The sequence below is a fragment of the Protopterus annectens genome, chromosome 9.part0 (assembly GCF_019279795.1).
Source record: "Protopterus annectens isolate FY-2018-M chromosome 9.part0, PAN1.0, whole genome shotgun sequence".
Taxonomy (NCBI): domain Eukaryota; kingdom Metazoa; phylum Chordata; order Ceratodontiformes; family Protopteridae; genus Protopterus; species Protopterus annectens.
In genome coordinates, this window is record NC_056743.1 from 1718982905 (window position 1) to 1718995980 (window position 13076).

Genomic DNA, 13076 nt, shown 5'->3' on the forward strand with positions numbered 1-13076 from the left:
GGTAGTGAAATGAAGAATATTAAGGTTTTATAGGAAAGAAATATAGAAAGACTAATATATTTTAAATATTACTTAGCTGTGAGAGGAGAGTTGGCTGACGCATCTTGCTATAAGAGCGGCAAACAAGATCTGAGGTAAATGGGAGAGGGGCATTGTGCAGAGAGAGAGTATTAGATCTACAGATTTTTGGCTGTAGCGAGCTGTATAATGGCAGGACCAGTTCCAAGGATCGGAACCGACACCCAAGAGTCAAGAACAAATGAAGAGTGACAACATCAGATCCAAAGTTACTGCAACTTTCCTTATAACTAACAATGTTTGTGCAGTCCTTTTTATTCAACACTGCAATGGCAGTTGTTACCTTACAGTGTCTTTTCAATTAAAAGAATGTTAGTTTGCTATAATCACAAAGTGCAAAGCAAAACATCTCAGATCCCATAATGAAAATGTGTTTCATATTCCCAGGCTGTGTTCTAGTAAAGGAGTGCAAACCTTGATGCCAATTTTGGAAAAAGAAGATAAACATTGCATTACAGTTTTATGCTAGTGTAGTACTTCTAATGTATCTTCTACATTTTGTTTATGCAACCTCAATCAGTTCTTAGAATAGTTGCAAAAATTCTCCATTTGTTGTGCATTAACATATATACTGCATAATGTAGTGCTACTTTAACCATCTACAGTATATAAGGATATTGAATAATAACACTATGTTCTGCTTTTGTTTCCTGAAGTTCAGCAGTTGTTGTTGTTTTTCGGCTTTTCCCGGTTAGGGATCGCCACAGCGGAACTCCGGTTCGCTAATGATTGGCAGTAGATTTTCACGAATGGTGAGATGCCAGCTCGACGTTCAACCTTCAACGGAGGCACGCCCATTTACGCATGTCTTTCGAACACCCACCCAACTGTGGGGAGGGCATGCAGACTCCACACAGAAGGCACTCCCCGCACTCCAGTCGAAAATCGAATGGGAGAACCTCTTGCTGTGAGGCAACAACGCTACCGCTGCACCACCGCGGAAGTACCAGTACATTTCCAAAAGTCTATGTCCCATATTTTTATATTCAACAAAACAATGTAGTGCTTTCCACTGTCATTTTAAAATGCTGCACATCTTACTTCAGTGTAAATGAATGCAAAGCAAAATGTCATATCTGCAGTTAGAAAAGCACCACAATACCAAATACAGCTTTTAAGCATAACTTTAAAATACTGTTACTTTCCTGTCACCACAAAATGGGAAGAAAACTGTTACAGCTCTAGTTGGTACCCTTCACTGAGTATCTCAGCATAGCCCGTTACCAGAGAGCAACATTACTTTTCTAACAATTTGTGTTACTTTATTTTCAAATGTATTATGTCAAATGTTGGTCTCTGCAGGCATTTTAAATGCTACATACTGCTATTCCTTCATGATAAAGGTTGCTATACAGAATCATTTTAAAAAAGCATATGTTACTTCCCCATTATCATAAAAAAGCAAAATGTAACAGCTCTAACTGCATCATCAGTCAAGCATATCATAATAGTGCCTGTTTTCACAGAACAGTACTACATTCCCAACACTGCGAACAATGTGGGTCCCATGTGTTTTAGTCAACAGTACTTTTTTAGTCAACAGTACAACACCAATATGGTTTTTGTAGTGATTTTAAAATGCTGTATCTTGTTTCCCCATCAAGATAACAGGGAACAGAAAATGTCAGAGCTCTGTTTGGAAGAGTAGTAAAATGCCAAATGCTGCTTTCTAGAGTAATTTTAAAACAGTATATGTTACCATACCCATAAAGTGCGAAATGTTAAAGTTACGGATGGGAAACCCTCCCACTCAAGTATCTCAGAATAGCATTTGCTATCAAAAATTGTGCTGTATTGCTAACAGTGTATGTCTTTCTTCTTTTATTTAACAATGCAATGCCAAATGTTGGTTTGCAGACTAATTTTAAATAATGTATTTTGCTGCCTCATCATTATCGAATGCAAATAATAATGTCACGGCTTCTCTCAGAAAACCTGGTTTTCCTTTCTGCTATGGATTAATATTTATTGTACAGATGTGATGATATGAGATAGTGCCAGCTGTGCCAGACAGAGTAGTGTAACAAATGCCGGCATAGCTAGCTGGAGTTTTGTAAAGAAATATATGCCACCTGAATATCATAATGATTTGTACAGATGCTTGTGTTAAAAATGTATTTGTAAAGCTGCTTGTGTTAAAAATGTATCAACAGTGGATCCTGCTGGACAGAAAAGAAACATACATGTATATCAGGCTGTACTGTTGTAACTGCTGAAATATACAGATTTTAACACAGCATACCAGAAGTGAAGGGGTTAAGCTCAGCCGAGCTAACATTAAAAAAAATACACTGAAATTAAATGACTTGGTTTAGGCCATAAAGATTCTATCTCACAGGTATGAATGCAGACAGAAATGCAATGTCTACAAAATGCCTTTCAGCAGGAAGAGTGAAGTGTTGGAATTGCTTTTATAGCTTCCAGATACTGTATTAAGCCTTTAGTTAAAGTTCTGTGTGTGTATTGTGACACATCTGTGCCAAATCCTGGCTCAGTATCTAGTGAGGGGGTAGTGTGGGAACCACAGATTGTCATCCTGTAGCCAGCACTGAAATTGTATTTATATACTAGTGAGAGATGTGACAGTGGCACTCAGCACACTGTTTTTGGAACCTGACAACAAAGATACTCAACTTCATATTGCCATGCTCTAGCAAGTAAGTAGGAAACAGCAGTAATTCTTCAGTCAGAAAAATATAGTGAGACTAGTTAAATATTATTTTTCTGTATCTGTCTGAATCCTTCCATCTGTTTTGTTTTTATATTTCCTGTGAACTGTATCTCTGTTGTTTATTGTAAATAGATATTCAGTATTGTTTTATTTATTTTTTATTAAATATATCTAAACCTTTGTTTACGGCTGGTCTTTTAGAAAATATTTTAACCTTTGAGAGCACTTGCATTTATTTTAGTGGCAATGTGGCTTCACGTTCCTGAAAGTCTTGCTGCTTGGAAACAGAAACATTTGAATAAGAATTAATTTTACTAAGTATACTTGGGTATCCTGGCAACAGCCTTACAGTAGCTGGATTTGGAGTGTTCTAGTGGCAGTATCTACCATGGAGGTGATATAGCAGGTAAATCTGTGCCAGCCTTTCCTAGGTATGTGGGTGTGAAAATCAAATTTCAAAGATAGTGTGTCAGCTACTTGGAACAGGGACACAACGCACTAATTTCACACAGAGGGTGGTGGAGGACTTGGCTTGGAACACCTGTCTGAGTATTCAACTCTGAGGTGGACACTGTGGAGTCTTATTTGTGGCCTGGAGAGGAAGTCCAGTCGAGGACTGTAGTGTACATTCCCTGTGTACTCTTAAAGGAAATTGTACTTGGTGCAGAGAGCTACATCTAAAAATACTGTGTGTGCCTATTTTTCTCTCAAAGTGAATGTTCCCCACTGGAGTCAGTGGTGAAGATTGAGGCTTCTTCATCACAGGCCCAGAGCAGGGATGTCACAGCAAAGTTGTCCTATTTTAACTGTCCATTGTACAAAAAGGTATTGGAGTTTAACTCTACACTGCTCATAACTTCTGTCTTGTATTTTTTAATTCAACAGTATACTACCAACAGTGCAGCCTATAATTTTGAATTCAACAGTACCATGCCAAGTTAACATTTCCACAGTCATTTTAAGTACTATATCTTGTTTTGATAAAATAATAGAATGCAAAGCAAAATATCAAAGTTCCATTCCAAAAACTACCATAGTGCCAAACTTTTAATTTCCAGAGCAATTTAAAATACTACGTTGCTTCCCCATCACTGCAAAGTGCAATGAAAAAGTGTTACATCTGACGCTGGAACTCACCAGTGGGTACCCCATAACACTGACTGTTAACACAGAAAAAATACTATGTTGCTATCAATGTGTTTTCTGTATTTTAATTAAAAACTATTATGTCTAATGTTGATTTCCTTGGTTGTTTTAAAGTAATGTGTCATGCTACTCCATTATGATTACTGTTGCCTTCCATACTCATTTTAAAAATATGTATGCTGATTCTCCATCATCATACAATGAAAACAAAGTATAAGGGAATGTAACAACTCTAGTTTCTTCCCCCATCTAGTGTCTCAGTATAGTGCATGTTTCCACAAAATAGCACTGTATTTGTTAATAACGTGTCCCATATTTTTATTCAGTATTACACTGTCAACTATTGGTTTCCATATCAATTTTTAAAATCTAAATTATTTCCCCTTCAGGATAAAATGCAAAGCAAGATCTCACAGCTTCATTTGGAAATGTGCTAAAGTGCTGACAGCGCTTTCTTAAATTATTCTAAAATGGTGTGTATTACTACCCCATAACCATGAACTCCAAAAGCAAAATGCTTTGGATGGGAACCCAACCCAATTAGATATCTCAGAATAGTGTTTACTACCACAGACAAGTAATATTTTGTCAACAATATGCATCATTTGTTCTTTTATTCAACAATAAAATGGAAAATATCGGCTTTCAAGGTCATATTAAAATGCTCCACCTTGCTTTCCACCATGATAAAATGCAATAAATGTCACAGCTCTACTCACAAAACTCTGTTTCCCTTTACATTATGTATTAATGTCTACTGTGCAAAGTCATGCTACATTAACTTTCTGTTGCACAAACGTATATCACAAAATACTGCTATGCTGCTCACAATCCCTCTCTTGTTTTTTTTTAATTAATTCAACAATCTATTTCCAACAGTGCATCCATTTTATATTTGGCAGTACTGTACCAAACAGTAATTTGCACAGATATTTCAAAATGCTGTATCTTGCTTCCCTGTCATGACAGAATGTGAAGTAAAATGGCACGGCTTTACTCAGAAGAAAATATTACAATTTCAAACACTGCTTTATAGAATCATTTTAAAATAGAGCAGGTTATTTCTCAGTCACCATAAAGTGTAAAACAAAATGTCAAAGCTCCCCTTGAGAACTCCCCCCCTCCCTTACCAGGTATCTCAGAATATAACTTGTCACTACTGAACAGTGCCATGTTGCTAATAATGTGTTGTCTTGTTTTTTTGCAGTTGTTTTAAAATTATATTTCTTCCTTCATGGTCATCATAAATATTAATTTAATCTCAATACATTTTCCATTGAAGATGACACTCGATATACCACCAGATATCCTCCACAAGTATTTCTTAATTTTAAGTCACACATCCTCAGCAAGGCAACATTTAGCACTGACAAATACTTGTTATATTCTGCCACCTAGCAGCAATTCTCTCAAGACTTGCCAAAGCTGGTTAACAGATGCTCAATTTTTTCAACCAAAGCTAGTTGCCCACTGAGGAACTTCTGACGTGTTATTCTGCTAAGTAAATGCTGTGTCTGCATGTACGTGGGTTTACTGTATTTCTGTACATTTACACTGTCAACAGAAAGAAATTTAATAATTCCTACTTTGAAAAACCATCTTCATTTTACTGTTAGTTGCTGACTAGACTAAAAAGTCACTCTCAGAAACTGTACCTGATTTTTTTGTTTCTCGTTAGCATTATGGCCAACACATAAATCATTATTTTAATGGGTATAAAAAACATGAAGTGCACTTTGGACAATTTTCAGATCATCAGCTTAGCATCATGATTCAATCTGCTACTCAGTTTGCAGCACACTATGCTGTTATCCTGTTATTTTATATCAACTTATTTCTAAAAGCTATTTTCACAGTCTACTGCATTCTCTCCATGAACTGAAAACAAAACATTTTGTAAGAAGCACTATGGCAACATTGCCCTCTTTCCCTAGTTTTTCTGAATGACAACAGCAAATCTGAAGGAAGGATATGAGTGTTAGTACAAATTTTTTTTTTTTGAGTTTTCAATGCATATTTTTAGTAATTTTTACTATTTTTATCAATCTAGCATAATTTAATGATTGCTTAATTAGTGTGATTTGGGTATAAAATGGGTTTTTGAAGAGGTAGTAGTGATTCTGATGAAGTCATGTGTTTTTTAAGGATGAAAGCGTTTAAACGTTTTGTCTGTTTTTCTATAATAAACATTTTTATTATTTTTCTTAAGTGAATCTTTGGATTTCAGCCTTCATGTTACTTTTTTCATTTTACTGGTCGTTTTATGGTAACTGTCCTTCATTGTATTTTAATCTATCATAATAATGTTACTTCACCTGTTTACAGCAGAACTCACTTCTAAGCTGTATTCAAATCACGAGCTGCATATCATTAATTCCGTTAATACTGGCAGATCATACATGTTACCTCCTCCTTCACTAGGTCTCAGCTACTCAGAAGGTGCCTTTCTTTCTGTCCTACTAGCCATCATCTAAAAAAATTGCATATCTGAAGTCTAACGATCCTAACTACAGACCCATTATAAATGTTTCATTAGGACTGAAGTTATATAATTACATTGCTGTTAGACCAATGTCTAGACAGGTAAAATATTTACAAAACCATTTCAGTCTGGCTTTCCTCTTTGTACAGGAAAAGAGCCGTCAGAGTTAAGATGTTCCATGATGTGCACTGCCTGGTATTGAACATGGTGTTTTAAATTTTGCTCTAACTCTTTTACAGTTTATGCTTGTTTTCTCTGTAACAAATCCCCCTTTGCTGGTATCTCAAAGTACTGTTGTGCATTTTTCATCATCCTACTTTTGACTGAAAGTTCTAGGCAGTACATGTTTCACACACATGAAACACTGCTGCACTATGATGTATAACGCTATTGTAGGAAATTCTAATTTCTACACAATTCACTTGGCATATTGCCATTCTAACAGTCTTATCCATAACTGTGCTGGAGCACAGATTAGACGGTGCCTATGTTATCACTAAGAAAGTCTGTTTAAGCTACTCTTGACTATAAAGTAGTTAGATTACATCCATTAGGACTGGGAGCCATGCAAACAGCTTGCTAGGATGTTTTTTTTTCTATTTTGTCTATGGAATACATGATTTTCTACTTTGAACGTGGATAAAATATGGGAGTCTTTACTTCACACATTGGTAAGATGGTAGGGGCAGGCTAACGCCACCTCTTAGCACTCTGTAACAATGAAATGTTAGCATTAAACACAGTGGGATTACTACCCTCTGAAACACTAACTGTATTTGTACAACCTTCTGTTAACCAACCCTCCACACCTTTATGCCATTTAAAGTGAACTGCCGCAACGCTTTCTTCATAGAACTAACTGTGAGACATGATACAGAGACTGAAGGTGTCTCAGACTATTAAGAATATTAACAGTCAGGCTAACTGTTACACTGCCTGACTTGTCTCTACATTTTCTACTGGAAGGCCATGAACGGTTAATGTTATTCAACAGTGAAAAACATGAACACAGGTGGAAAGGGGCTTTAACACAAAACATTCAAGCACTAGATCAGTAAAAAGACAACTTTTCAAAACATTTACTTTACTTATTTGTTTGTTTGTAACCTTGTGTTAGTAAAACTCTGTGTACATATCACCCTTCTGTATAAAAAAAAAATATTGTTCTTATAGTACAGAGAAAGCTCTTTTTACTCATGAAAAATACCAGTATCAGAGAAGGAGCACTTTAACAGGACTTCTAAGACAGACAGCATAGTTGATCAAAAACTCTAGGCCAGAACTGATAAAATCAAACTATGACATTAGGAGATAAAGCATCTTATAATGCTAACGGGCATATACCACATCAAATCCTCAAAATTCATTACAGGATAAAATAGTGCATTGAATTAAATTGCTCATGTTACAATAAGCATAAACAAGTACTTACACAGCACGTGGCTCTAAAAAAACATCTGTATGGATATGCATCATGAGATCCCCTCCAGCTGTATACTCCATCACGAAACAGACATGCTCCTTGGTCTGGAAGCAGGCAAACAAATTTACTAGGAATGGATGTTTCGAGCTGTTTACAGTCTCAAATATCCTCTTCTCACACATAAGACTGCAAAACAAAAATAAGGAGGATCCACCAGTAATAATACTGTTTCAAATTTCTGCTAAATAAAATATAATATACACATGTACTAACTCTTTCCTTAGGTGACTGTTAGGAAGAGATTAAAGTGTTATTTGGCAGTGAAAAACATGAAAACAAGTGGAAAAACACTGAAGCATAAACAAGTAATCTCAGAAATAGAGGTACATTAAAGGCATTATCGGGGAAGGATAACAATGAAGGAATGGTGAGTGATCAGTGAATCACACCTGAGGTAAGAATGGGCCAACTGAATCACACTGTCTTTGCTTGTTATTGTCCAATACTCTCCTGATGTATAACCACTGTTATATATATTACATAACGAGGCAGAATTAATTACAACTTTGTATTGTACTGGTGATTGCAAAATGCACAACTTCCAGATGCTGAGCATAGCAAAAATGAAAAAAAAAACTATTGATATGTATTTTACATACTATCATAAATAAGTACAGAGGAAAAGCTTTCACAGATTATCCTCAAATGAACCATATATACAGGTGTAAGTGGGAAGATTTACTCTAAAACATTTTTTTGTTAACACATGTACTAAGAAGTGCTTACACTACCTGTGCAACAATGGCACCCCATCAGAGCCAATGGAAATATTTGATGGGCTACCGGCAAGTTTTAAGTTGAGGCCCCTTAATTAAGGACTGTGCTGCCACAGCATGCTGACAGCACCCACCCCAACACCCCAGCTAGAACCACCCTTTCCCAGCACTTCTCCACTGAATGTGTGTTCATCTCCTTTCATCTCAAGCATAAATTGACCACCTATTACTACTTCCCCAGGATATAAAACTTTCCTTACTTTAAGTAGTTTTCACACATGCGTGCATGCGCGAACACACAGACATTCTTGGAGTTGCAGTGCAATGTTGTTACAAATTTCTGTACAACTCCGAAGTATTTACAGTTTCACTCACTTTATCATCATAGTCTTCCACGCCTAAGTTTTTTTTTTTTTTTTTTAAATACCTGAATAAACCCAGGAGTAGCAGCAACCTCTTTTCAAAGGTGACTGACATGGGAGCATTTTTTGGTTAAGTGACTTGCTCAAAGTTATACAAAAGGCAGAAACAAAGAATAAACCCAGGACTAGAGAATGAAGCTCGTTAACAGTTCAGTTTTAATCATGTGTGTCAAAATGTCAGACGTTTATAAAGTCCACATAAGCAATCTCATGGTCTACTCATTCTGTTGTTTATATGAGTCCTGGATGTACACCTTATCCTCTACCTCTGATTGTCCAACCCACCACAAGCAACAACCACTCAACATTCATGCATGCAAAAAACAAATCAAGGGATCTGACATTGTCAATTTTCATTCTTTCCTCAACTGCTGGGTTCGGAACCAATCCTCATATATGACTCGGCCATTACTGAAGCGCATGGCCACCAAAAATCTCTCAAGCTACTCCCTTACCCACAATGCACCAACCCCTAATATACCTCAGATCTCATTTGCCGCTTTTCGCAAAAACACGTGGTTAGCCTGAGCTCTCGAACTTTGACTAAGATAACTGCTTTTTCTTTTTAGTTTCTCTTCCTTGATATGTATACATGGATCCCTATCACTTTATAGAGTTACAAAACTCTGAAGACCATATAGCCGAGACCATGTGTTTGAAGTTTTGGAACTTCAAAACAATAAGAAAACAAAATACAATAAAATAAAACAACTTACCTTTACTTTTTTGCAGGGGAGTAAACACCCTTCTACCCCCACACCCCCTGCTTCTTAAATATACCAACTCAGAGATTGCACTACAGTGAGGAAAACGGCAAATCTCGAGTTCCGCGCTATATGGCGATCTCGATAGAAAGTGTTTGAAGTTCCATAACTTCGAACATATGGTCTTGGCTATATGGTCTTCATAGTTTTGGAACTTTGAGAAAGTGATAGGGATCCATGTATGTGTGTACACACACACACACATATATATATATATATTATATATATACATATAAATATATACATCTGTATGTGTGTATATATATATATATATATATATATATATATATATATTATATTATATATTCCCCTCCCTTACTATTTACACTCAGTGTTGTCCGTATATGTCATTTGGCAAAAGCTTTACACCGGATGCCCTTCATGACGTAACCTCTCCATTTATTCAGGCTTGGGACAGGCACGAAGAAATGCACAGGCTTGTGCATCCCCAGTGGCTGGGTTAAGTTAAGAAAAGAGGTGATGATTAGTGATCAGCAGTATGGTTTCATGCCAGGAAAGTGCACTACAGATGAAATGTTTGTTCTGAGAGAGTGTTGATGGGAGTATACAGAAGGTCAGAAGGAATTGCACTGTGTTTTTGTGGACTTACAAAAAGCATACGACAGGGTGCCTAGAGAGGAGTTGTGGTATTGTATGATGAAATCAGGAGTGGCACAGAAGTATGCAAGAGTGGTACAGGATATGTACGAGGGTAGTGTGACAATGCTGAGGTCTGCGTTGGGAGTGACAGATGGATTTAAGGTGGAGGTGGGATTACATCAAGGATCAGCCCTGAGCCCTTTCTTATTTGCAATGATGATGGACAGGTTGACAGATGAATCAAACAGGAGTCTCTGTGGACTATGATGCTTGCATATGACATTGTGATCTGCCGTGAGAGCAGGGAACAGGTTGAGGAGATTTTAGAGAGGTGGAGATATGCTCTAGAGAGGAGAGGAATGATGGTAGGAGGACTAAGACAGAACATATGTTGTGTGTGAATGAGAGGGAGGACAGAGGAATGGTGAGGCTGCAGGGAGTAGAGTTTGTGAAAGTGGCTGAGTTTAAATACTTGGGATTAAGAGTTCACAGTAATGGTGAGTGTGTAAGAGAGGTGAAGAAGACAGTACAGGCAGGGTGGAGAAGAGTGTCAGGAGTGACTTGTGACAGACGGGTACCAGTACGAGTAAAAGGGAAGGTCTACAATAGGGTAGTGAGGTCAGCTATGTTATATGGGTTGGAGACGGTGGCACTGACAAAAAGGCAGGACTCAGAGCTGATGCAGTAGAGTTAAAATGTTAAGATTTAAACTGGCTGTGATGAGGGTCAGCTCAGGTTGGACAGTTTGGAGACAAAGCCAGAGAGGTGAGATTGCATTGGTTTGGACATGTGCTGAGGAGGAATGCTGGGTATATTGAGAAAAAGATGGTAAGGATGGAGCTGCCAGGTAAGAGGAAAAGGTTTATGGATGTGGTGAGAGAGGACATGCAGGTGGTTGGTGTGACAGAGCAAGATGCAGAGGACAGGAAGAAATGTAGACAGATGATTCGCTGAGGTGACCCCTAATGGGAACAGCCAAAAGAAGACGGCGACCCCTTACTCTCAGTGTAATTTTCTTTTACCATTGTCTGTATTGTTTTCTTACAATGTATAACATTTTTCTATTATAGAAGCCTGTGTAGTTCTTCATACCATTGCTGGTATTTCCCTTCCCCCATATTTCTTACGTTAAAATAAAAAATCTTTCATCCTTTTCTATTTTCTTGAAAGTCGTCATGTATAACAAAGGGCCTGCTCGTTTCAAAAAATGTGAGAAGTGTGGGCATAACTTACCACTTTCAGATGCCCATACTTTGTGTTTACTGTTTAGGCCCGCAACATCTTCAAGAAAATTGCTCTATCTGCAAAAATTTCAATCCTAGGGTCATAGCTGACAGAAAAAAATAAACTGATTTTAAAAGGATTGTTTCCATTTTCATTTGGAGAGGCTATCTCTCAGACTCAATCCCCCAAAACAAAACAAAGGAGAGCTTGGCTAAGTCTCCAAGACCATCTATTTTTACTCCTTCTTTGGAAATGCTAAAGAAAAAAACAAAACCGAATCTGAAATCTGCTCAGATTCTCTCTCATTTGGATCTGACGAAAAATTCTTTAGATCCGAAGATACTACCAAGAACAAGATATTCTCCGACAATGGATCCAGTACCTTCTAGGGTTCTCTGTCCCTTCCAGGACTGACGTCATTCAGGTCACCGTCACTTGCTGCATCTTGTTCTTCCAGGAGTCTGAGGAAGACGTGAGCAGAATGTTGAGGAGATTCCTCTACGTGCAGATACAGATGGATGTTCTTCTGGCTCCTAACCTCTATGGTCAGGGAGCCCATCCATCTGTTACACCACCATTATTTGCTCCTTCTCTGACCAACTGGTTGATTCAGAGTCCCTGGATTGGAGCCTTTCAGGTCCATATGGCTCAGATCCAGAGATACCTTTGTCTTCAGATCTGAAGACTTCTCTGAGCAAACTGGCACTGACTTCTTCGGATCTGGATGACTCTCAGAGCTGAAGTTGCCTTGTTGGATCAGAGGCACTGGAGTCAACTCCAAGGTTTTTGGGGGCATCTCTTCCCTCAGAGCTAAGGTAATGGAGAGCTTGGCTCCGGCTTTTGCCTCGGGGGGGGGGGGGTAGCTCTTGGGATAGAGGGAAGCAGTGGCCAGAAGCCTGTCTTCTCAGGACCACTGTCTTCTTTCTCTCTGGAGTGATCTTCCTTCAAGGTAGTGAAGAGGGTGTTTTCTGTTCAGACAGGATGTATGAATCCAGCCCGTTCGGGTCTCCAATCTAGTTCCTAGATGTCTTTTCACTTAGAACCACATCATTCTGCACCACAAGGACAGCCAGCTCAAGGCCTTCAGACAACGCAACAGGGTCTTACAATCTCTTCCGACACTTCACCGGAACATCCCATCAAGGAAGTCCCTTGGAAGAGGAAGTACAAGAGGAGGCAGTTGGACTCTCTCAGTGAGCCAGTCACAGAGGATACTGATTTTGATGGAGAAGAAGGGTCTCCAAGATCACCTCCAGAAGACGTCTCATTTGGAGATGTTCTCGTGATCCTTAAGCAGAGAGGTGGTTTGTCCTCCAGCAACCCTTCACTGGTGAAATCAGTACTTCTGAAAGCTTTTGGAGCTGGCCTATCTGTTTCCTGGGTTATGCCACCTGCCAATGAGCTGACTGATATGGTCTCTAGGCAGCCATGGAAGGAACCTGACTCAGGTGAGACGATCCCTACGAGGCCAGATCGGATTCTGGCTCCAC

The 13076-nt window shown here is 38.3% G+C and overlaps 1 protein-coding gene across 1 annotated transcript in view; it reads right to left on the reverse strand.

The window, feature by feature from the left end:
- LOC122812231 (serine/threonine-protein kinase N1-like) overlaps nucleotides 1-13076 on the reverse strand; it is a 2446550-nt gene that overhangs the window by 452937 nt on the left and 1980537 nt on the right. The window contains exon 16 of the mRNA XM_044084586.1: nucleotides 7810-7986. Coding sequence (XP_043940521.1) covers nucleotides 7810-7986 — 177 coding nt within the window. The remainder of the gene's footprint in view (nucleotides 1-7809; nucleotides 7987-13076) is intronic.